The sequence below is a fragment of the Balaenoptera ricei genome, chromosome 10 (genome assembly GCF_028023285.1).
Source record: "Balaenoptera ricei isolate mBalRic1 chromosome 10, mBalRic1.hap2, whole genome shotgun sequence".
Lineage (NCBI taxonomy): Eukaryota > Metazoa > Chordata > Mammalia > Artiodactyla > Balaenopteridae > Balaenoptera > Balaenoptera ricei.
Window position 1 is genome coordinate 42,176,182 of NC_082648.1, and position 24,422 is coordinate 42,200,603.

General features: G+C 52.9%; 1 protein-coding gene across 8 annotated transcripts in view; it reads right to left on the bottom strand.

Annotated features, from left to right (window-relative positions):
- Positions 1-12,949: 12,949 nt before the first annotated feature.
- NCKAP5L (NCK associated protein 5 like) overlaps positions 12,950-24,422 on the bottom strand; it is a 30,610-nt gene continuing 19,137 nt past the window's right edge. For 4 of the 8 annotated variants that reach the window (XM_059935850.1, XM_059935847.1, XM_059935854.1 and 1 more), the window contains exons 4-12: positions 24,241-24,309; positions 24,099-24,137; positions 23,260-23,379; positions 20,248-20,361; positions 16,506-19,135; positions 15,398-15,560; positions 15,056-15,137; positions 14,168-14,694; positions 12,950-13,866 (exon numbers count right to left, since the gene is read on the bottom strand). In XM_059935850.1, coding sequence (XP_059791833.1) covers positions 13,648-13,866; positions 14,168-14,694; positions 15,056-15,137; positions 15,398-15,560; positions 16,506-19,135; positions 20,248-20,361; positions 23,260-23,379; positions 24,099-24,137; positions 24,241-24,309 — 3,963 coding nt within the window. In that variant the 3' untranslated portion in view covers positions 12,950-13,647. The remainder of the gene's footprint in view (positions 13,867-14,167; positions 14,695-15,055; positions 15,138-15,397; positions 15,561-16,505; positions 19,136-20,247; positions 20,362-23,259; positions 23,380-24,098; positions 24,138-24,240; positions 24,310-24,422) is intronic. The other 4 variants (XM_059935851.1, XM_059935856.1, XM_059935853.1 and 1 more) reach the window with 3 other exon arrangements.

Consider the following 24,422-nt stretch of genomic DNA (forward strand, 5'->3'; position numbering starts at 1 on the left):
ATTTATCCTTTCTTGTCTGTATAAACTGTACTTCAGGGTAATCAAAAAGTAAGTAAAAGTTTCTCTCTATAGAAGTACTCCAGCTATTACATGAAGGAATTATAGGATTAGTATCACTATTGTAAACCTCTGACGGAATAATGAAGCTAGGAGATGATAATAGCCACCAACATCATATTAAGAGACAACCTGACATATGCCTCCTGATGCAAGTAAGCAACACTTCCAAAAAAAAGTTGACTCTCAGGCATATTACGTTCTAGATCAAGTACCAGTTTACAGGGAAGACGGGTCAGAGGACTATGTTAAATGACATAATGGGGATGCAAGCAGCAAAACCTAGTAAAACTCTAAGGACAAACAACCTAGATTCTTTTTTAAGAAAAAGAAAAGGCAAAGAAGGAAGAACGAAATAAAAAAAAAACAATAGAGGGAAAGGAACCTAGAGGTTAAGACTTACGAGCCATATCAAGAAAATGCAATGATGTAGACCTGAATTGGATCCTGATTCAAATAAACCAACTGTAAATGAGAGAGAGGGAGAGAGAGGGAGAACTGGGGCAATTTGAACCTGTGGTAACCATTGTCCAGGATGCCCACCCACCCCTCAAAAATCCTGGCCTCCTGGTATTCATACCCTCTACGCGGAAGCAGGCTGGTACATATAATGGGACGAATACTGCAGAACTGTGTGTGATTTACGAAGCTTGGTCATGAAGGGCATTGCAGCGTCCTCCTTGGCTCTCTGGTGCACTTGCTCTGAGGGAAACCAGGCATGGGTTCTGAGGCCGTTCAAGCTGCCCGGTGGAGAGTGCTTGCAGAGAGGACCCAAGCCACAGCCAGCACTGAATTGCCAGCCAGTGTGATTGAGCAACCTGGAAAGCAGATCCTCCAGGAACTGTCAAGCTTTCAAGTGACTGCAGTCTCCGGAGACACTGAGCCGGAACTAGCTAAGCCGCTCCGGAATTCCTGACCCACAGAAACTGAGTGACAATAAATGTTTATTGTTATTTTAAACCACTAAGTTACACAGCAATAGATAACTAATACCAACACGAACTAGATAGTTGAGGATTTAAAGAAGTATTGCTGGCGGTTCCTTGGTGGCGCAGTGGTTAAGAATCCGCCTGCCAATGCAGGGGACACGGGTTCAAGCCCTGGTCCGGGAAGATCCCACATGCCGCGGAGCAACTAAGCCCGTGCACCACAACTACTGAGCCTGCGCTCTAGAGCCCGCGAGCCACAACTGCTGAGCCCATGTGCTACAACTACTGAAGCCCGCGCGCCTAGAGCCCGTGCTCCGCAACAAGAGAAGCCACCGCAATGAGAAGCCCGCGCACCGCAATGAAGAGTAGCCCCTGCTCGCCGCAACTAGAGAAAGTACGTGCACAGCAATGAAGACCCAATGCAGCCCAAAATAAATAAGAGTAACTTAAAAAAAAAAAAAGTATTGCTAATGCTAAGTCTATAATTAATATAAATACTGCTAATCATGTAATTGTGATGATGTTCTTTAAAACATCTTTTAGAGGTGCACACTGAAATATCTATAGATGTATTAATATGCTGTCTGAGATTCGCTTCAAAATAATGCAGTTAGGGACTTCCCTGGTGGTGCAGTGGTTAAGAATCCGCCTGCCAATGCAGGGGATACGCGTTCGAGCCCTGGTCCCGGAAGATCCCACACGCCGTGGAGCAACTAAGCCCATGCGCCACAACTACTGAGGCCTCCTGCCGCAACTACTGAAGCCTGCGCACCTAGAGCCTGGGCTCCGCAAAAAGAGAAGCCACCGCGATGAGAAGCCCGCGCACCGCAACAAAGAGTAGCCCCTGCTCGCTGCAACTAGACAAAGCCCACGCGCAGCAACGAAGACCCAACACAGCCATAAATAAATAAATAAATAATGAGGTTGGGTGGCAGCAGGGAGTGGAGGGTATAGATGAAGTGAATGGTCATGAGTTTATATTGGTCATAGCTGGGCAATGGACATATTCGCTGTACTATTCTCTCTACTTTTTTGTACGGTTGAAATTTTCTATAATAGAAAGTTTTAAAAAAAAGGTACTTAACAATGGTCCAGGCAAGAGAAAAGATGGTCTGAAATAGAGCAGTAGTTATAAGGATAGGAAGGTAGACAATGAAATAAAATATTCATGAGGTGAAATGTCCAGGCCTTAGTGAATGAGTAGATGCAGAGAGGAGAGAGAGAAGAATCTAGGGTAACTCTCAGGTGTCTGGACGGTCCTACCAGCCACTTGCCAGCTCTGCAAACTTGGGAGAGTCAGTCAGCCTTTCTGTCTCTCATTTTCCCCGGTGTAAAATGGAGGTAAAAACAGACTTACCTCATAGGATAAACAGACTTACCTCATAGGATAATACCCCATAGGATTAAGTTAATTAAAACATGTAAAGAAAGCACTTAGTACGGTGTTTGGCACATAGTAGTAAATCCTCCAAGCGTTACCTCTTCCATTGGGGAAGCCCAGGACTGGGGGTGGGATGGCACTTTTGGTTTTGAACATGCTGAGAAGGCCACCATCAGGGACTTCCACGAAGGTGCCAGGAGGCCTTTGCATATAAATCTGAAGCTCAGGGGAGAAGTCAGGGATAGAGATGTGGATGATTTGACACATTTTAAACCCATACAAATGAGTCAGCTCCTTGAACAGACACTTCACCAAAAAAGATACACAAATAGCAAATAAGCACATGAAAATCTCTTAAACCTCATTAGGTATTAGGCAAATGCAAATGAAGTCAACCATGAAATACCACTTTACACTGATGAGAATGGCTAAAATTTTTTTTGTTAATTGTGATAAAACCAAGTACTGGTGAGAATGTGGAGCAACTGGATCCCTCACACTGCCAAGTGGTGAGGTAAAATGGTACAACCTCTGGAAAACAATTGGCAGTTTCTTATAAAATTAAACATGTATTAACAATACAACGTAGCAATTGCACTACTGGGTATTTATCCTAGAGAAATAAAAACCTGTATCCAAGCAAAAATCTGGACAGAATGTTCAGAGAAGCTTTATTTGTAATAGTCAAAAACTGGAAACAATCCAAACATCCTTCAACAGGGGAATGTACAAACTAACAGTAATACATGCATGTAAATACATGCAGAGTAGCGATGGAATGCTACTCTGCAATAAAAAGGAAAAACTATAGATACATACAACTCAGGTGGATCTCAAAGGCATTATTTTATGAAGATTGAGTGAGCCCAGTGGAACTCCAGGAACCTCACCATTTAAGGAGCATATGGAAATCTTTTAAATCTGTGCACTACCCTCAAACCCAACTCCTGCTGCCTAGGTGCAGGCCCTACTGAATCTTGCCTGGAATATTGCTCCAGCCTCCTCACCGGCCTCCCAGTGCCCCAGCCTTGGGTCTCTCCCGTGCACTCTGCACACTACTTCTAAACGAATCTTTCTGATGGCGAACACTGAACTTTTCAATGACTCATTTTTGCTGTCAGGATAAAGTCCAAACTTCCCATCATACATTCAAGTCTCCTGCTTACCTCTGTCCTCTCATCTTTTAGTCCTAATAAACTCATATTTATGCTAGAATGTTCCATTTGATCCCTCACTGCTAGGCCTTGGTATTTTTATTTTTCTGCCTAGAACTCTCACCCACACCCACTTGGTCTGACTCATCATACCCACCCTGCAGTTCTTAGTTTTGATACCACCTCATCTAGGAAGCCTTCTCTGAGCCCCCAAGACTGGGTTTTAGCCCCTTCTGGGGCCTCCATAGCATCCGGGCACCCTCCATCAGAGCACTACCCACGCTCTCCTACGATCCATCACCCAGTGACTGGCATCACCCACTAGAACTGTGAGTCCCAAGGGCTGGGACATGCCACATTTATCCCTGGGTCCCTGGTTCAGTTAGCTCAGTGTTCACACCTACTAGGTGCCCAATGAATGTTCCTTGTGTGAACGACAATATGGGTGCATGAGGAAATGAAGGAGTGAAAGGGGAGGCCCGGCATGGGGCGGAAGGGCCCCTGCAGAGTGACCTGACTTCAGAAGGGGCAGGAAGAGAGAGGCAAACCAGGCCCAGAGTCCCTTCTGCTCCCTTGCCAATGCTGCCTGCCTTGGGACTGGCTGTGGGAAAAGTGCCCACCCTGAGGTCCAGCTGGGGCTGGACTGGCGAGGGAGGTTCCAGGTGAAACAGACTCTGACAGGGACAGTTTACGTCCGTCCAAGTCCACATATTCATATTCTCTGTACTTTGTGCAACGCGTGTATTGGGTGTGGGGAGAGAGCAGCCAGGATGCGGTGTGTGGTGAAGGGAGGGCACCCTGCATCTCGTCTTCTCGCCACAGGGTGGCACTTCAGGCCTGCAAACCTCTTAGATGGGCGCTGCCGCTATTGCGCCACCTGGTGGCCATTTGTTTTCCGACTGTTCCGTAGGAAATGATTTTTTTCTTTTCAAGTTAAAGAATCTCAAACAAAGAACATATGCGGCATACTTGAATTTGAGGCTTTTCAATAACTCCTTGGATTGCTTCCGCCTTAGAGAAGGCCCCCAGTGCTACCCTGTTAGCTACCCTACGAGTTAACGACGGAAACCCGATTTTCTGGTGGCTTGTGCCACCTTAGGCCCCAGCTGCCCTCTGCTCAGACTCTTCCCTGCCCACTCACTCTCCCGCAGGAATCATCCGCGGCACTTATCAGAGACCTGTGTTCAACTGTGCTCCCGTGGATGGTCCTCCACCACCCACTCCCCGGTTCCTCGACCTTCACCCCTCCCAGGACTTTCACTTCTGGCTCATTTCAGCTAGCCTCAGAGTATAGACGTCTACTCTTCCACTCTCAGACCACAGCCCACATCGTCCCAGCTCCCCCATGCTCTCTCCCTTGCATTCTGGGTGCATTGAAACTCCAGTCCTGCCCCTTAACCCCTCCACTTTATCCTGCTCCTTTCAAGGCCCCTCAGGCATCACTTCTGTCTTTGTTTAATGCAGACTCTGGAGCTGGACTGCCTGGGTTTGAATCACAGGTCTTCCACAGACAAGCTTTGACCTTGGGCAGCTTACGTAAGCTCTCTGAGCCTCACTCTCATATTAAAATGGGGATAAAAATAATACCTACCTAAAAAGGTTGTGGTGAGGATGAACTGAATTAATATGTGTGAGCACTTAGAACAGTGCCTGGCACACTGTAAACGCTGTGTATGTGTTCGCTCTTATATGTTATTATTATTGCTCAAGCTGGAGCCTATGGTGGATGACATCACCAGCCACCTCAACAAAGCCCATCCTTGCACTAAGCCCACAATCCACCTTTTCTAGTCCTAGAACCAGGCCTCTGCACCCTGCTAAGAAACAGGAACCACAAAAATCCCACTTTCCTGCAGATTGTGCCACTGGACATTTCTGCTTCTCAGCCTCCATTGGGCTCCAGCCTCCTCTGAAAAATCCTTGACTTGACCTTACCCTGGTCCCTCTCCTCTGTCTGCAGTGACCATTCCACATCGCCACCATTTCCCCATACACGTGGTATGAAATTCAAAAGGTATAAAAGGTTACAGTGAAAAAAGAGTCCCTCTGTGGTAACTTGATAAACATGCCACCATATTTTGTAGTCTATCCTCTTGACGCGGGATGACCCTTTGTCTCCCACACTCTGATCCTCACAGCCCTGCACATTCCCTGCTCTGTTCCCGTCTCCTGAAACCCTTCCACTGGGCCCTCTCGAGCTCATGGCTCCTCATCAGCAAACTTCTCATGGACACAGCCTCTTCGAATGTTCCCTTTGACCTCCTGGCTTTCCCTGAGGATGCCCTCCCTGCAGACCTCTCAAGTGAGCATTGCTTTCTCTCCCTCAGCCCCTGTGCCATGAGGCCAGAGGGTGTGTAGGCACCCCCTGTACTCCTCAGTGCTTTCAGACCGTTCTTCTTCCCTAAAGTCCCTCAGCTTTGAATCTCATGTCAACGGACTATTCCACCCACCATACCCCTCTTTTCCACTTGTCTATCAATCTCTGGGTTACTTCCTCTTATTTCTTGAGGTTTTGGCTCCTGCCTCACTGTCACCCCCTCTGATGCTAATTCTGTCCTAATTCTGAGAGCTCTCAGTATCTACAGAGGTAATCCTCCCAATACCTTGGCCTCTGCATTCCATGACCTCTTTTCCAATGACCTTGCCCTCTACCCTATCTGAGCCACTCACTCCCATGGTCATCCCCTGGTCCTTCTCATTACCCATAACTGCAACCCTTCTGTATTAGTGTCCCAGGGCTTCCGTAACAAAGTGTCACAGATTGGGTGGCTCAAAAACCAGAAAGTAACTTGCTCACAGTTCTGGAGGCTAGAAATCTGATCAAGGTGTTAGCAGGGTTGCTTCCTTCTGAGGGCTATTGAAGGAGAATCTGTTCCTCTCAGACCTCTCCCCTAGCTTCTGGTGGTTTGCTGGCAATCACTGGCATTCCTTGGCTTGCAGATGCATCACCCTGATCTCTGCCATCATGTTCACGTGGCATTCTCCCTGTGTCCAATTTTCCACTTTTTATAAGGACATCAGTCATTTTGGATTAGGGCCCACCCAAATGACCTCATTTTAACTTGATTACTTCTGTAAGGTCATTTCCCAAGGTACTGGGGTTTAGGACTTCAATATTTTTTAAGGAGGGGAGGGACACAATTCAACCCATAACATCTCCCATTCTCCCATAATCTCAGTTTCATGCATCCCACCCTCTGACTATCACCTCTTTTCTTCCCAACATCTTTCCAACTCATTCCCCCTAGTACTTTATCTCCAAAACTCTTTTGATTCCACCAGGACCTTCAATCTACTGATTCTACCTCCCTTCATGCCTCTCTCCTTTATTGCTCTCTCTTCCCTCTTTAACCAGTGTAAAGCCCACAGCCAGTTAATAGAATCGCTTCCATGCATGTATCTTCGATTCCCTTGCCTCTCTCTCTTTGTTGCACTTATTTAGCAAATTGGCAGCCCTGGCTAATCCAACTTGCTCCCTATTCTGTACCTAATATGGCAGGAGAAAACCCCCCAACACATTCATATTAGTAAGTCTCACTTTTAATTCCTAATCACCTCAAGTGGACCCTTCATGCTGCCTGGTAATCCTACTATATTCTCTAGCCTATTCACTAACTTTTGAGCTCCTAGATGACTACTCATTCTATCTCCTTTCTTCTCAAACCTCCAACAACTCTTTCTCCCATCCTTCCTCTTGGCCAATGACCGTGATTATTTCCTTGAGAAAATAAAAGCAATCAGAAAAGTTCTTCTGGGACTTCCCTGGTGGCGCAGTGGTTAAGAATCCACCTGCCAATGCAGGGGACATGGGTTCGAGCCCTGGTCCCAGAAGATCCCACTTGCCGTGGAGCAACTAAGCCTGTGCACCACAACTGCTGAGCCCGCATGTTACAACTACTGAGCCCACGCGCCACAACTGCTGAAGCCTGCGCACCTAGAGCTGGTGCTCCGCAACAAGGGAAGCCACTGCAATGAGAAGCATGCGCACCGCAACGAAGAGTAGCCCCCACTCGCCGCAACTAGAGAAAGCCCGTGCGCAGCAACGAAGACCCAACGCAGCCAAAAAATAATAAATAAATAAATAAAGTTTTTCTGTAAGTAGACACCACCACATACACTCACCTACCTGCCTTCCTGTACCTGTGGATGCTGCTTAAGTCCACTTGTGCACTGAAGCCCAACAATTTCCTCTTTTCTCTCCTGCATCATCAAATTTTCTCTATTTTGTCATCCCCATAAGTATAAGAAAATGCTTTAACTTCTATCTTTAAGAAACCCTTTCTTAGAGCCTGGGAACAGCAACTCCCCCATAATAATGAGCACACCCAGCCCCCAGATCTTGGTTTCTAGAGATTGTTCCCCACTGAAAGAAACCAGGGCTCTTTGGAAAAATGGCTGATTTCAAGGCTGGGTTTGGGAAGATGAACCTTGAACATGTTACACCAGAAAGTATGTACTCAAAAAGAATGATGGAGATTTGTCAAAAGACAAAACAAAACAAAAGCCAGTTTTAAAGGGATTCTACTGGCCAAATCATGGACAATTTGAGCACCAAAGTAAATAATGGTAGTAATGGATTATAAACTATTGAATAAAATAGGACACCATGAGTCCACACTGATATAAATTAATGCATAAATAGAAAGTTTGATGAAAGTGAAATATTTACATAGATTCAAAGTACCTTACCACTATGTTCTGTGCTGCTTCTGCTTCATTTCCTCTGACCTCTAAAGAGATGGAGTATCCCAGGGCTTAGGACTCAGACCTTTCCTCTTCTGACTCTCTTGGTGATCTCATACAGTCCCCTGGTTTTAAATAACATCCATATGCTGATGACTTACCAATTTATATCTCCAGCCCGGGCTTCTTTTCTGAACTCTAGACTTCTATAACCCACTGCTTACTCCACATTTTCCATTGGATATTGTCCAACAGACATCTCAAATTTAACACATCCAGTACTTAACTCCTGATCTTCCCTCCCTCAAGTCTGCTCTATCCACAGTCTTTTCCATATCAGTTAACGGCAACTTCTTCCTACCAATTGCTCCAAAAACCTTAGAGTTATCCTTTTTTAAAAAAAATTATTTATTTGTTTATTCACTTATTTTTGGCTGCTTTGGGTTTTCATTGCTGCGTGCAGGCTTTCTATAGTTGCGGAAAGCCGGAGGCTACTCTTCGTTGCTCTGCAGCATGTGGGATCTTCCTGGACCAGGGCTCGAACCCGTGTCCCCTGCATTGGCAGGCAGATTCTTAACCACTGCACCACCAGGGAAGCCCCCCTCAATGTAGTTTTGATTTGCATTTCTCTAATAATTAGGGATGTTGAGCATCTTTTCATGTGCCTATTGGCCACCTGTATGTCGTAGTTATCCTTGACTCTCCTCTTTTCCCCATATCAATTACATTAGCAAATCTTGTTGTTTATAGTGCCTCTGCCCTGGAACAGGCCCCCATCTCTCACTGGAATTGTCCAAGAGGCTTTCTTACTGGTCTGCTTCCAGACTTGCCCTCTACAGTTTATTCTTATCACTCTCTAATTGCTCTCCATTTCACTCTGAGTAAAAGCCAAAGTCCCTACACTGGGCTCCAAGACTCCAAGACATGATCACTAAATCCTACCAAACTGGCTAAGAATAAAAAGTTTGATACTACTCAATGATGTAGAAGATAGTCTCACTTATACATTGTTGATGAAGCACAATTTGTTAATACCTATAAAAGTTCTTTAATTAAGCATATTCTGTAACGCAGCAATTCCATTTATAGGAATTTATCTTATGGAAATACACAAGTGGCCAAAGACACATATGCATACGTTCACTGCAGCATTGTTTGTCATGGTAAAACACATAAACATTGCACACCCATACAATGGAAGACCGTGTAGGATAATGGATATTCATGGGCTTTGGAAAGATCTCCAAGATACATTAGTAAGTGCTAAAAGAAGCAGATCAGTAATTATAGAATAATCTCATTGTCTAATAAAAGGTCAACATAAACATGCTCTGTGTGTTTGCGTGTGTGTGCATTTAAAAAGCAATTTGAGGGAGCTGTCCCTTAGAGCTATCTGAGAGACTGTCTCCTGGGCTTGAAGTCCTCAGAATGTCCACCGAATAAAACATAATTCTCAAAGAAAAAAAAAGTGATTTGAAAGGAATTCCAATCAACTTGGGTTATGTCTGGAGAGTAAGACTGGGAGTTGGAACATGAGAGGCTCTTCCTCTTCCTTATATGAATATTCTATTCAATCTCAATTATTTTTTAAACCATGAGCATGCACTTTTATAATCTATGTCTTTAATAATTACAAAAGGTTTTTTAAAAAGGTCTTCCTTACCCCAAGATCAAAGAAATGCTCACGTATACTTGCTTTAAATTCACATGTCTTAAAAAAAATTACTTATATGCTTGAATTAACTTATCCAGCACTATAGAAGGGGATATATACCTAGAATTTGCTGCAGAGAATGATTGTTTCCTTTAAAACCTTTTTGACAAAGGAAACAAAACACTATTTGTAGAAAATCTAGAAGAGGGTGAAGTAGAAAAAACCACTGGCAACCCACAGAAAACCTCAGTTAACATTTTGGGATATTTCCTGCAAGAGACAGGGTACCCATTAAGGTGGAATCTGGAACCTTTTTATAGTCTTTTGCTGATGACTTGATGCCATTTATGGGGGACAAGGAAGGGGGGTCTGGAAGTTTGGGCTTCTTTTGTTTGGGAAATCCAGCAGAAAGGGTCATACACAATAGTGAGGCAAACATTCACCCATTGTTCATGGAGAAAAAAGTGAGGTCACCTTAATCCTGCAAGCAGATGTTGCAAACTGAGATATCAAGTGTCCTGCCATAGTGAGGATCAAGTGGTCTTTTAGCCAAACCCTTCCCTGAAGTACAAAGAGAAATTGGTTTCCCGGGAGTGTCTTGAACTAACCTGTGTGTCCCCTGCCACAGAATTATTTCAGATGGAATATTCTGTTTGTGTGGAGGGCACACACAGTCATGTGCGCCAGGGGTGGCTTGTCTGGGCCCAGCACCCCTTAGTAGCACACTGGGGGACCTAGGGACGAGAGCTGCCCACCTTGGAAGAGTTGGTAGGGAAGGGCTGGCTCCAGGTACCAGGTGTGGCTGATGCTACTCTGCCCTGGTGACTGGTACTGAGCTTTTTCTCAGGTGGCCCACATTGCCCTGGGGCTTAAGAGGCCACTTTGCATTTGCAAACACTGCAGGACAGAGCCCAGCAGCAGACTGAGCAGACCCTGGTGACAGAAACATGCACGGATCCTTGGTCTCAGCTTGTAGGAGGTGGAGTTCAGAGTCGAACCCACCATGCCAAGCTCCTTCCCGGAAAGGAAGTAGGATAAATATCCTGTAGGCGAACAATTCTGTTTTAACAAGGAAATGAGGTAATCTATCAGGTTCAAACAGAAAAAAGGGCTTAAGAAACCAAGAAATAAAAAGTTAAGAGAAGGAAGTAGACTTCTTTGAGCCCGCCTGGCAAGAGGCAGAGATCAGCAGCTTGGTAATAACATCCTTAAGCCCCTAAAAGCAGAAGGGACAGTGGGATAGCTACCTGGAAGCAGAAGATAGAAGAAAATGCGATCCTGACATTTGAAGAAAATCAAGACGTCTGACTCGACCCTTCTCTAAGTCGTGTTAATTTCCTCCATGACGACATCAACTTAGGGAAACAGGAGGGAGAACGGCCTGGATGGGAGAGGGGTGGGAAGAGCCGAGAGCTGAGGAGAAAGCTGGTCTGGTCCAATTTCCCAATCGTCCATAGATAAGGAAAACCAAGGTCCAGAGAAGGGATGTAACTTTCCCCACAGAACCAGACTCAGTGGCTAAGAAAGACTCTTGACGCCCAGTCTAGTGCTCTCCAGCCCTGCCCTTCAGAAGTGATCCAAGGCCAAAAAGGGAGGAGGAGATTAAAGTCCTGGCAGAAGAGAGCAAAGTTACACACCCAAAAAGAATCACTCCCACCAGGCTCCATCACTTCTCAGCCTTGGAAAACCACTGAATGTTTTTTTTTTTTTTTGGCTGTGCCATGTGGCATGCAGGATCTTAGTTCCCCCACCAGGTATCAAACCCACGCCCCTGCACTGGGAGCACAGAGTCTTAACCACTGGACCACCAGGAAATTCCCCCATTGAATGTTTTTGAGCTTCAATGTCTTCATCTATTAAATGAATCAGGAGGCTGGCAATACGGTAGGTATTTAACAGGGAGTTCTTTCACTGCTCTCTGGACCATTCAGGGCTGGAGAGACACTGCTGGAAGGAGTTAGTATAAAGGGAGGCGTTAACAACCTCCCCGCCCATGACCTTCCTTGGGCTGGTCAGAGCACAGGGCAGCATCCAGTGGTATAACCGAGTTGTGAACAGGCCCAGCACTTCTCCCTGTCCAGGCACCCCTGACCTCAGCTTGGCAAGCCTGTGATGTTAACAAAGACCATGTATTCAGTACAGGGCCCCTTACCTCCATGATGAACTGTCCAGAGTCCCAGCCACAAGGCCAGGGGTGTTAAGCATTCCTGATGCCCAGGTGGCCTCCAGACGGTATGTCATGGCGAGGCGGTGAGTGCAGACAACAGCAGGGGGGTTGCTCTGGACGAGTCACCCCACATCTTACAACCTGGGCCGGAAAGAGGCCTTCCTAGGCCCAAATTGACTGGTCAATGTGAGACGGGCTGGGGCCACCTGGGTCACCTTCGGGTCATTGTCCAACTCCACGCCTAACAGGAAATCCAAGGGCTGGAGGGCGACAACCACCCACCCCATGGCCTTCTCACGTCACACGGAGAGTCCGGAACGACTCCTAGAAGCCTAGACCCTTCCACACAGCCTCATTTCTGGCCTCCCCATCCTAAAGTGAGAATTTGAGAGCCAGGGGAACGTCTGGCTGAAATCTGAGGTGGAAATAGGGGCGAGAAGCTCTGAGGAAAGCCCGAAGTCTGTGGAGAGACTAGAAGGCGGCAAGTTGGAGGCCCAGGTGTGCCTCACTTCACGACAGCGGGAGGCTGTGGACACTTACCTCTGTCCACCCCTGGGCCCCTGAGGCTCAGAGTCTGCACGTCCCACCTGACCTGGTATGTCCAGGGTTTGAGCGCATGCCCATAGCCGCCCTCCCCATCTTCTTCCCTCTGAGGGGCAGCCCAGCCTTCTGCCCTGCCCAAACCCTGGGCCAGGGGAACTGCCCCACCCCCAGGCACCGTTCCAGGTCTAAACAGACGCCACTTCCCCAACCCTTAGTTACCTTCTAGGGTGACTCCAGCCAGTGGCCCTGGTGGAGGGAGCTGCCTCACAAGGGAGCCTGGGGCAGAGTCCAGGGCCCTGGAGTCCTGCACCCCGGGGCCCACGCAGTCTCCACCTGCCTGTCCATCCCTGAGTCCTCCCACAGAATTAGCTGAGTCAGGGGCACGGAGGGGCCTCCAGGTTTTATTAGGGATACGGCAGAAGCAGAGGCTGGAAGCAGAGCAGCCGCGTTTTTAACAACAGATAAATTAACCGCAGTGCGGGGATGGTGGTGGTGGGGGGGTGGCGCGGGCGAGTGGAGATTGGGCCAGGTGCTTTAATATATTAAAAAAAAAAACAACAAAACAGACAGACAAATGGGCCCCAAAGACATGGGGCAGGAGAGGGCAGCACCATCCAGACAGCGGGGAGGGCCAGGGCAGACAGAGAGAAGGCAACTTGACCCCTCGCCCCTGAACTCCACCAGCACGGGGCTTCTGAGGCAGGGGAGCTGCCAGGGTGGGTGGAGATGGCACGGCTGGTGGGCAGGAAGCCCAGCACCACAAGATGGCTCAGCCTGAAGTGGGAGCTGGGGGCCGGGACACAGCGGCCTTGAACCCCCAGTCCCGCAGAGGAAGAGCCTTACTCTGGGTGAGAGAAGGGACCAAGGGTGGGGTCTCTCCCTGAGCTGAGAGCGGTCATCTCCTCCACAGCAGCGGCGGGCAGTGGGGTGTGCCGGGGACCCCCTTCACCTTCTTGTCCATCTACCTCCTTGGTCCCTTCAGGGAGGGGCCCCACGGGCCCCGAGGGGGCGGGGCGTGAGGCGAGCCGGCCCAGTCCGCGGTCTCCGACGCCAGAGCGGGGCGTGGCCGCTGCAACCGCTCAGCCCTGACTCCCGCAGGAGGACAGCGAGTCATACAGTGAGTCACTGAGAGACTCTGAGGTCTCCAGCCCCGGGGGACCCCCACTGGCCACTCTCCCTTCCTCGCCCACGTCCGATGTGCTGGGGGTGCGGCTACCCCCAAACGCTGGGCCCTGGGGCGCAGGGGCTGGGCGGCTGGGCTCCAGGCTCCGCTTTCCGTCCACGTCCACGGGCAGGGCCTGGGGAAGGAGGGAAGGCTCGGGAGGAAGCTCCTCTCACCCCTCCCCGCCTGAGAGGCTCTGCCCACCTGACGGGGGCGCTGCAGAGGAAGCAGGCTGGAGGCGCGACTGAGCACAGCCCTACAGTCCCACCAAGGTTCCGGAAGGGAGAGAAGCCCTTTCCCCAAGAGGAGTGTGAGAAGGCGGGGGGAGGGGGTGGGCTGCCAACTTAGTCCTCCTCCCGGACAGGGCTGTGCCTCACCCCACGTCATTCCCTCCTGCCCTCCACTGCTGTTCCCTTTTCCCCTTCGGCCATGCTCACCATGGGGGTCCTGGGCAGCCCCTCCAGTTGTCGGGGCGGGCATAGGAAAGGGTCAGAGGAGCCGCTGGCTGCCCTCGCGTTGGGGAAGGTCCAGTTCTTGGCCAGCTGGACAGGAGCAGGAGGGCCAGGGTCTTCACAAGGATCTATCCGGGGACAAGGGGAAGATGGGTGGTGGGTGGAGCTCCCAGAGAGGCCCACCCCCCTGCCCAGGCACTCACCGTGGGGACAGGTCTGATGGCCCCGGTGGCCCGGAGCAGCGGTGAGCAGGGCGGGGAAGGCCGGCATGCTGGGGTGCCGCCCGCTCACCAGCAGCTCCTCTATGCCAGGCACCTCACGCTCCAGTGTGTGGGCACGGCGGGGGACTTTGGTAAGGGGTGGGGGCCGAGCTGGGGGCACCCCGGCCGGGGGCTCCAGCCGTGGTGGCTTGGTCTTGGGAAGATTCTTACTGGGGGTCCCACTGCTGCCATGGTCTGGGGGCGGGAAGGTCCCAATGCCACTGTCCAGAGTTCGAGTCAAAGAGCCACAGGCTGGGGAGGGGAGGGGAAGTCAGGGATGTGAAGCTGCAGGCGGCTCAGCCCCTCTGCTTTCTTCCGGCTTTCTGCCCCTGCCCAGGTTCCACCCATGGTCAGGGCCCCCTCCTGGCCCCACTGGCTCAGTCATCCCTGCCTGCCCTGCCCCACCTCCCCTAGTCCTGGGGAAGAGGGCAGGGCAGGTACCCTATGAGGCAGGGAGGGATTTATTCCTGTGCAGCCCCAGTGCCCACTGATGCTTGGCACCAAGATGCTATAGGGCCTGGCACCTGCTGTGGTGACAGGAAGGAGTAAAGCGAGCAGGGGGTAAGGGGCAGGTCCCAGCCTTGGCCCAGACTTGGCCCTTGACCCTGCTGACCTGTGAAATGTGAGGTGGGCACTGGCTCAGCCAGACTGTCCTCTGAGGGCATCTCTTCCCGCCTCCCCGGCTCGCTGCTTGGCTGTACAGGGTACAGGAGACCTCAGAGCCCATTCCTCCTCCACCCTAATCCCCTCCATCAGGATCCCTGGAGTATGGGTCTGAGAGTCCTGGCAACCTGCCAGCCCTCAGGAGGCCCTCTCCCCTCCCCATTCTCCTCGGAGACCAGAAAGGCATCCAGCAGCTTCCAGGCCCCAGGGAAGGGGAGCCCTCCAGGCGGTAAGAGACCTGGCAGGGCCACAGAGCCAGGCCCTCCACCCAGCCCCCGCCCCAGGAACTTACCTTCCCAGGAGGTTTCCCACAGCCCTGAAGAGGGCCCACCAGGCCATTTCGGGGCCCACAGGCCGGCCAGGGGTTCTTGGGGTCAGAGGACACTGGCTGGAAATCACCATACTCAGGTTTGGGCTCCCGCCAGCTCTTGGGGGGCAGTTCCTTGCCATCCACCCTAGGGGCGGCAGTGCAGATTGCCGTGAGGGAGGCCCGGGCCCACTCACACATTCTGGCCTCCCTCCCTCCAATGGTGCTGGGCCTAGCGAGGCACCCACTGCCCCCTGCCCCTGGGGAAGGGGACATATCCCTGGTGGCTTCCCACATCAACCTCTCCTGACACCAGGAACAGGCCAAGACCCCAGGGAAAACTCCAGAGGATCAGCAGGGGCAGGGTATATGGGAGAACTCCCCCAAAGCTACCCAGGGTCAAGCCTAGAGACCTCTCCGACAATGTCTGCCGGTAGAGAGCAGACGCGGTCACATCCTGGTCCACATGTGACACACCCTGCCTACCCCAGCTGACTTTGAGCGCACTTGCTGTCCAAACCACACCCTACTTGGAGCCCGATTCCTGAGGACATTCTGCCTTACCTGGCCCAGACACAGCAACCCCAAGATGGGGTAGCCCCTTCTCTAAACCACAGCTCCCTTTGCTGAGTCTGTGGCAGGTGCCAAAGGGCAAGATGGGAAGGGAGCCCTCCTTTTTCTACAGGATAGAAAACACCGGAGGGAGAAGACCTGCATCAACCCAGTTAGGTACTAGCACTCCCTTAACTACTGCATGCTGCACCTCAGACAGGCTGCCTCATCTGACTCAAGACAATCCAAGAAAATGTGGACTGTTAACTCTTCTCAAATGAGAAACTGGGTCTCAGCAAGTTGAATGTCAGCCAGCCAGAGAGGAGGGGAGCTGGGGCACAAACCCCTTGCTCCTTGTTCGAGGCCCCAGTCTCTCCTCTGGGCCAGGCCATTAACCCTCAGGATGCTTTGGTGCCATTTCATTTGACCTCCTACACCCTTTGACCTCTGGGAAGCCCCAGGTCCTGGGAAAGGCAGTCCCAACCCCAGGGATGCCCGTGTAGGGAAAAGGGCCCCCAGCCACCAAGCCCCAGGCTCTCACCTGTTGAGCAGCTGCTGCATGAAGGTGTCCGCACCCTGGTACATGCCGGCCAGCTGGCCCTGCACCTGCCCCAGGCCTGCACTGGGCCCCGGCGCTGGTCCCCCGGGCCGTGGCCGGGCCCTGCTGCTCAGGTAGGCCTTCTCCTCCTCCAATGCCCGGCGCAGGTCTTCTGCCTTAGCCATCAGCTTGGAGATGTTGAGGCTCTCAGCCTCCAGCTTCCGGGCTTCAATCTTGACCTCCTTCCGGAGCGGGGAGCCCCCGCCAGCCCCTTCCTTGCCCTTGGCGGCCTCTGTGCGGCGGTTCAGTGCTGGCAGCTTGCTCTTCTTAAGGCCGAACCAGCTGGCGATGCTGCTAGTGTTGCGGTGCTTGGCCTCGGTGCCGGGGGCCCGCTCCTGGCCCTGGAGCCGCAGCATGTTCTCCTCGATGCCCTTCATCACCTTCTCCTCAATGGCCGAGTGTGGGGCCCGCCCCTCAGGGCCTGGGCCTGGGTCGGCAGGGCCAGGCGCTGGGGGTGTGGGCTGGGCCGTAGTGCCGCCGCAGTCTGCCCAGGGTGGGCCCTTCCCCTTGTCAGGCCTGGGGGGCTCCTTGGTGGCTGGTGGGGCCACAGGTCGGGGCACCACCTTGGTGGGCGACTTAGAAGGCAGCTTTGTCGGGCTGCCGTGGGGACTCTTATTGGGCTTGCCGAGGCTGGGGGCTGAGGTTGGCACTTTGGCAGGGGTGCGGGGTACCTGGGGGCACAGGGCCCCTGCCAGCCGGCTCTTGGCCAGCTCCACTTTGGTGAGGCAGCTCCTTGGTGAGACAGGCTCCAGGTCCACCCGGGCCCCCATGGAGTGGGAAGAGTAGACTCGGGACCCAGGGTCCCCCAGGAGCCCAGATTCCTGTTGCTTCAGGCTGCTTGTGCCTAAGGCCACGGCCCCCCGCAGGGCCCCCTTGGCTTCTGGCTGCTCAGGGGGCCTGGAGGCAGAAGGCGCTGTGTCTCCAGTGCTCTCCCCTGACTTCCCTCCTCCCCGGGCCTTCTCGGTGCCAGGCCTAGCTGGCACCCCATTCTTTTCTGGGCCCTGGGGCCCCTCGGGGCCAGTCTTCAGTTTCCCCAGGGCTGCTAGTCTGTCGCGCAGAGGTGTGTAGCCAGGATCCCCATGTCGCCGGGCCGGCCCTTGGCCAGGTTTCTTGGACGAGCTGCCTGGGGTCCTGCGGCCAGGGTGGGGAGACTCCGAGCCTGCCTTGTCCAAACTCTTCTCCTGGGCACTCTCATAGGGGCAGGATTCTGGGTGGCACGGGCTGGAGGGGACTCCAGGGCTTCTGAGGACCTCAGGGGCCCGTGGCACCTCCAGAGTTAGTTGTGGGTAGGTGGGCACCTGCAGCGGGGATGGAGGTGGCTCTGGGGAAGGCCCCCTATAGGTGCTCCGGGAAAGGTCCAGAATGTTCTCGTAGCAAGGAGACACCACTGGTCCCGGGGAAAGCGTAGTGGACAAGGCTGGCTGGGGAGGTCTGAGCTGTGCAGAATCTGGGGTTGTGGGGCAGGGTGACGGGCTGGTGGGCAGGCCCTGCGCCCCCTCTGGGGACAGCTCTCCTCCGCCCAGACCCCTGCGGGCCGGCAGCGGGGAGGGGCTGCCGTCTGAGCCACTGTTCCGACAGGGGATTCGGGAGTTCCGGGGGAGCTGGGGGCTGAGCTGGGGGCCCCCTGGGCTGGGTACCTTCTCTGAGGCTGGAGGCAGCTTTAGAAACTTGAGACCTCTGGCTGGAGAGGGCAGAAGGGGTCCTTGGGCTTCCCCGGGAGAAGGGGGGCCAATTTGGAGCTTGCTTTTCACCTGAGATGAGGAGTGGGGGTGGCCAGACCGTGAGCCCAGGGGGGCATCCCCTGCACCCATGAACACGCTGAGGAAGGGGAGGGGCCCCTGGCCCTCTGAGGTAGCACCAAAGCCCGGCCTGTGGGCCTCCGGGGTACCCGCTCCCCAAGCTGACTTGGGGAGGCCTTTGGACTTGGACAGCTGTGGGGGCCCCTGGTCTGGGGAGGATGGCTGCCTGGGACCCGGCTGGTCCCCGCCGAGTGGGCAAGCAGCCCCGGCCAAGAAGGCCTGTAGGTAAGACTCTGTGTCCTCAAGGAGCTGGCCCAGGTTCAACTGTTTGCGGGCCAGGGCCCCGAGCAGGGTGTCAGGGCTGGGTGCCTCGCTGGGGTCACCTGCCTCATCAGAAGAGGAGGAGGAGCTGCTGCCTGGGGCACAGGGTGGCCCGGAACCGGTGCCCTGGGCCTGTGGGGAGCCCCTACTAGGGCCCCAGGGCCGCCCAGCACTGTCTTCCTCCCCTGGGCCCCCTAAGAGGCGCTCCCAGTGCAGCAGGCCTCCCAGGCTACCAGGACCTAGTAGCAGGCAGGGGGCCCAGGGAGAGGGTTCAGGCTGAGGTGGGCCACATAGCTCGCCATTGATGGGCTCTGGGGAGCCGGAACCCTCGCCTGGAGGCGGCCAGGGGGTGGCAGGTGAGCACAGAAGCAAGGGGTCAGTCTCTTCCAAGGCTCTCAGCACCTCCAGGATCTGGGCTTTCTTTCGAAGGAACGGGGATAGGGCCTCCAGCGCTGGGGGTGGGGTGGCCGGGGGTCCTGGGCCTCCTGGCCGCAGCTGCTGCTCCCAACACACCTTGGGGGAGAAATGGCATGAGGAGGAGATCGTGTGCAGGCCAGGGACCCGAGCGGGCATAACTGAGTATGCCAGGAACAGAGCTGGCCTGGTTTGTCTGTGTCCCCAAAAGGAACTGATAGCTTCTGGGATATGTTGGAAAGCTTCCTCAAGAGTCTCTGAGTCCTGGTTACCCCAAATGTCCTTCCTGGCACACCTGGGGTTGGGTGGGCACCCACCTCCCTTTCTGTTTATCTCTGCACCACTTCCTACCAGTATTTGCGGGTTAGCAGGGCTTACCACCTACAACCCTGGAAGCTACGTTTGCCCCAGGAGAGGGAGGCCTGTCCATTTCTCAGTCTCCAGAAAGAACACAGACTCAAGAAAGGGATGTGATGTGGCCAAGTCCTAAGTCAGTTGCTGCAGGCAAGCCCGGGCCTCCTCAGGTCAGGCAGCTGTCCTGCTGCGCTGATCCCCGTGGAGAAGCAGACTGGGAATGACTCCATTGCAAACCCTTTCCTGCTTCTCCCAGGCCCCTTCTTAGGCCCCGTCTAGTCTGGTACAGTGGTTAACTACATGGGCTCTGGAGCCAGATTGTACGGGTTCAAGACCCAGGTCCACTGCTTAACTAGTTATATGACTTTCAGCAAGTTATTTAATCTCTAAGCTTCATTGTATCACCTGTAAAATAGGATGGTGATTATGTTTAATCTCACAAAATAAGATAAATGAAACCAGATATGCAAAAGAATGAATGAATAATAGTTCTGGACTGGGATAAATAAATATGTGTATGATTATAAATTTAAGCCAAAAATTACCAAAAAAAAAAAGATAAATGAGATCCAGGTGTCCAGTACAGTGCCTGGCACAGACTAAGAGCTCAGGAAGTATTAACTGTGAGTCTGACTGCTGTACTATAACGCCTTTGCTCGCAAGACCAGTGGCTGGGGGTGGGGATCTGTTTTTCTTGGTACGAGGCTGACAGCTGAGGGCTCACACCCAGCCTGGACAAGAATCTGTGTGCCCGGAAGCAGCCCTTCCCCTGGGACTCATTAGGAAACAGCCGTGGAGCACCGGCTGACGAGCCCGGAGCCAGCGGAGCCACAGACCACAGTGCCCAGCGCTCCTACCTCTCTCTGCCCAGTACAGCGCCCCAGAGGCAGCGAGGTGGCCGGTCCCTCAGCGGAGCTCAGGGAGGGGGTGGCTGGTGGCTCTGAAGGCAGCTGGAGTGGGGCGAGTGGGATCTGCAGGGGAGAGGCGAGGTTAGCACAGGTGCTGTCCGTCCCAGGTCCCTACACCCACAGGAAGCTATGGCTTCCCATCCAGGGGCAGGGAAACATTCTTCCAAGTCTGCTCCTTCGGTGACGTCTCCTGGCCCAAGGTGTGGCTCTCACCACATGGTCAGAGGAGCCTCGGGAGACCACAGCACAGGTAGACTAAAGAAGTGCAAGCCCAGGTGGCCGGGAGGTGGGACAGGGTAGGGAGATCTGGAGAAAGAGGAGTGCCCCTGGGCCAGCAGGCAGTGGCAGGCCTAACCCGGGTGTCCAGCGAGCCTCCAGGACCCTCTGCTTTTCTGAGGGGCCTCCTCCCTGATTACAGAGAGGGTGAGCCTCGAGGCCCCTTCCTGTTCTGACTACCCGTGACCCAGCATCCACAGGGTTGGCTGAGACTAACGGAAGAGGCATTTGTTACTGGGTCCTGGAAAAGAGATGGTGGGAGTTATCACTTCTGTCTCCCCTGAATGGCCTCATGTGAAATCTCTGCTCTGAGGATTACAAAAGTAGTATTATTTTTGCCTGCACCACACGGCATGTGGGGTCTTAATTCCCCAACCAGGGATCAAACCTACGCCCCCTGCAGTGGAAGAGCAGAGTCCTAACCACTTAATCATGGATCACTTCTCTCTCATTCCCCTTCTGCTAGGCATCTCGACTAGATACAAGTCAGCTTTAACTCTCCCCGTGTCATTCTCCATGGCTGTTAAATCCTGTCTCTGCCTCCCCTCCAGCCTGGCCAGCTGCAGCCGCTCCTGCGGCCCACGATCCTCAAACCTCTGGCCTGGACGCTGCTCAGCATTTCAGTCTCTCTGACCTGGCTGGGTGGCTTTTCAATCTCCTGTGCACAAGGCAGCCTAAAGCATCTTTTTCTTCTTTGTCTAAAGCATCTCTGTGCTCATAGCCTCCTCTGCCTGCCCACTGCCTCCAGAGACAAGTCTGAACCCCTCTGCCGGCATTCCGGCCGGGCCTGCTGGTTCTTCCCTGATGCCATCCCTAGCTCTCTCTCACTCACTCTTTACACATCCTTCGCTCAAGTCCAGCTAAACAACTCTTGGCTCCCTAGGATTCCCTGCTCTGTTCCTTCCACAGGGAACCCCATCTCCCAGACCCCTACTGCAGTCTTTTAAAACCTCCCATCCATCAGGGCCCAGGTCTGACGTCGCCTCCTTCAAGGAACCCTCCCCATCCCATCTCTGATGGCCTCTCTGCCCCTTGGGCTCTTGGTCAGCAGTGTCACACTCTGTAGCCCTGCCTTAGTGTCTAGCAGCCCCAGCTCTCAGCGGTTACGTTCGCTCTGCACAGGCCACAGCTCTGTCCAATTCCATACCTGTTGGCAAAGGCACTGCTCACAGAGAGAGCTTAATTAGCATTTGCTCAATGGAGCTTCCATCCTAGCAAAGCACAACTTGGAAATAACATTAATAATGACAACTAGTCGCCAGTCACTGACTATCTACTACGGGCCAAGCACTAGATATTATCTCATTTAATCCTTACAACAACCTGCAATACAGGTATTTTTATCCCCATTTACAAGGGAAAAAACTTGTGGTTTGTGTGGTTAAATAATTTACCCAAGGTCGCACAGCTAAGAATTAGCTAAGTTAGGGACCCAACCCAAGTTTATCTGAGGCCAAGGTTCATGCTCTTTCCATTATGTCATGTTACTTCTGGGGAAGATAAATCTATGGTCCTAAACCCCAAAATTCATTTAAAAATTCCCAGTTCAAATCCCAGAATTCATTGAAGTAAAAAACAAACGATTTCAGGATGATCTACACCTCTGTTATCATCAGTCACTGAGAAGGGTATGGACAACAGGGTAAGCTTGGCTGGTGTGGGTCAGGCCTCTGGGGATTCCTGGGTCAACCCTACAGCAGGGACAGACCCAGGGCAGGGGGAGCTGCAGAGTCACTACCGCTGATTCACCCAGGTCTGCACTGGCCTGGTGAGACAGGGGCTGCAGAAAGGCCATGGTGGTGAGACGCTTCCTCTGCCAGGGGTCAGGTTTCCCAGAGAGCTGAGGGCATCCTGCTCAGGATCTGGGGGCCAAGAGCTGCCTGGTTTGCATCACAGACACACAAATTCAGACATACACACAAGGTGTTTCTCTTCTTGTCAAGGTCGGGGTGGGTTGGCGGTGGGCTGGTTGACCTCAGAACCCACCGTTCACCTCAGGTACCTGGAGCTGCTCCTGATCCACCCAGGTCTCACCCCATCCTTGGGGCTTCCTGACAGAGTGGACCCCAAGTGACAGCTTAACTGAGCCCAGGACTCATTCCCAGTAGCCTCCTGCTTCTCCTGGGTAAGGCAGGTTTCAGGGCTAGAAGCAGGGACAGCGTCTGCAGCCATGCTTGGGTCATTGGGTGAGCACATGCAGCTAGGCATGCGCAGAGTCATCCGGGTGAAGTGCCTTTCCTGACCTCTCTGTGACACCAAGCACTGGGTGCCTTACACCCGGCCCCACCCCTGCCCCTGGCCAAGAAGAAGGCAACGCAGTGGCCAAAGGGGCCCCTTGGGAGCTCGAAATAATTGCATTTTCAGCCTCCACCCATCTGAGGGCGGAGGAAGCAAGGACCTTCTCTGTCAACAAGAAGGGATACCATCCAGCTGGGCGGGGAGCACCTGGGAGGTGGGGGAGAGCCAAGCTTAAGGGAACTCAGGAAGTTTCCCCCTCATCTAAGGCTTAGATCTATCAGGCTCGGTCGGCCTGCCCTGGATGGCCACAGCCCCCAGAATGGAGGGCAATGGCTGACGGCCTACTTCTGTAGGTGTCTGGGAGAAGAGAGGGTGATGATATTGACAGGGCTGGGGGGAGGCAGGAAGCCGAGATGTGAGGAAGGAAGGAGAATCTCTTGTGCCCACCTGAGGGAGGGAGCCTGCTGTGAGCTGAAGTTTCTGCTGAAACAGGGCGCTCAGCATCTGGTTCTGCCGTTCCAGGTCAAATACCCTCTTCTTCAGCTTGATGCACTCCTCCCTCAGGTCCTGCCACCCCCGGGAGGTGGAGGAAGACAAAGAGAGGATGGTGGGGAGAGGGAGAGTGGTATGAGCACAGTCGCCTTCATCAGAGCAGCGGGCACTCCTGCTGGGCATGCCCTTCTCTTGCAACCTCCTTCTATGAGGGAGCTGACCCTGCCTATGTTTATGGCTATCACATCTTCTGGGGATGGTACATTTTCTAACGTTTACCACCCCTGGTCAGAGGTAATTCCGTTCCATTTGGCAACTTTCACAATCCTGGAGCCAATCCCCTGCCTCTTAGAAAGCACATGTCAAAGAAGGGCCCATATAAGGCAGAGGAAGACCTGGGGGTCAGAGTGGCCCACATGTCAAGAAATTACCCACACTACTTGAGTAAACATTTAGATGTCACCTTATGCTTACAACATCAACACTGCTATCAGGGCTATCGAAACATGGAGAAACTAGCTGGGCCCAGGATAACAGAAGGATTCAAGCCCAAATCAAATTTACCATAGCTCAGAGACTTGGCCTTACCTAGCCAGGTAGAACAGTATGGACTGTCCAAGACAGAGAAAGGGGACTTCACTGGAGGACCAAGACGCCATTTCCACCCTCCTCTATTCCCTATCTAAGCAGGTACAGGGGTCCACAGGAAGGACCTCCCCTGCTGTACCCAGGGCCTCCTCCCAGGGCGTCTGGGCTCAGGGCAGAGGGTGAGAACATCTCTTGTGGCCTTTTACCTTTTGGTTCAGCAGCGCCTGCACCACATGGTTGGCAACCTGGGGACAGAAAGGCAGAGCTGAGGAAGAGCTGTCAGCCAACCCAGCCTCTGCCTGGAATCGACAAGCTATCCTCCCCGTGGGGAGCATCAGTTCCACAGACCTCGTCCAGACAGCGCTCGTAGGTCTCCCGCTGGTTTTCATTGGCCTGGGCGAGTGCCGAGTTCTCTGCCTGCAGGAAGGAGGAGGAGGGCAAATAGGAGGCTAAGGGATCATTCTTCCCCCGGGCAAGTCCCTCTTGGGGAAGGGGAGGCAAGGAGTCTACTAGCTCTACCCCTGCCCCAG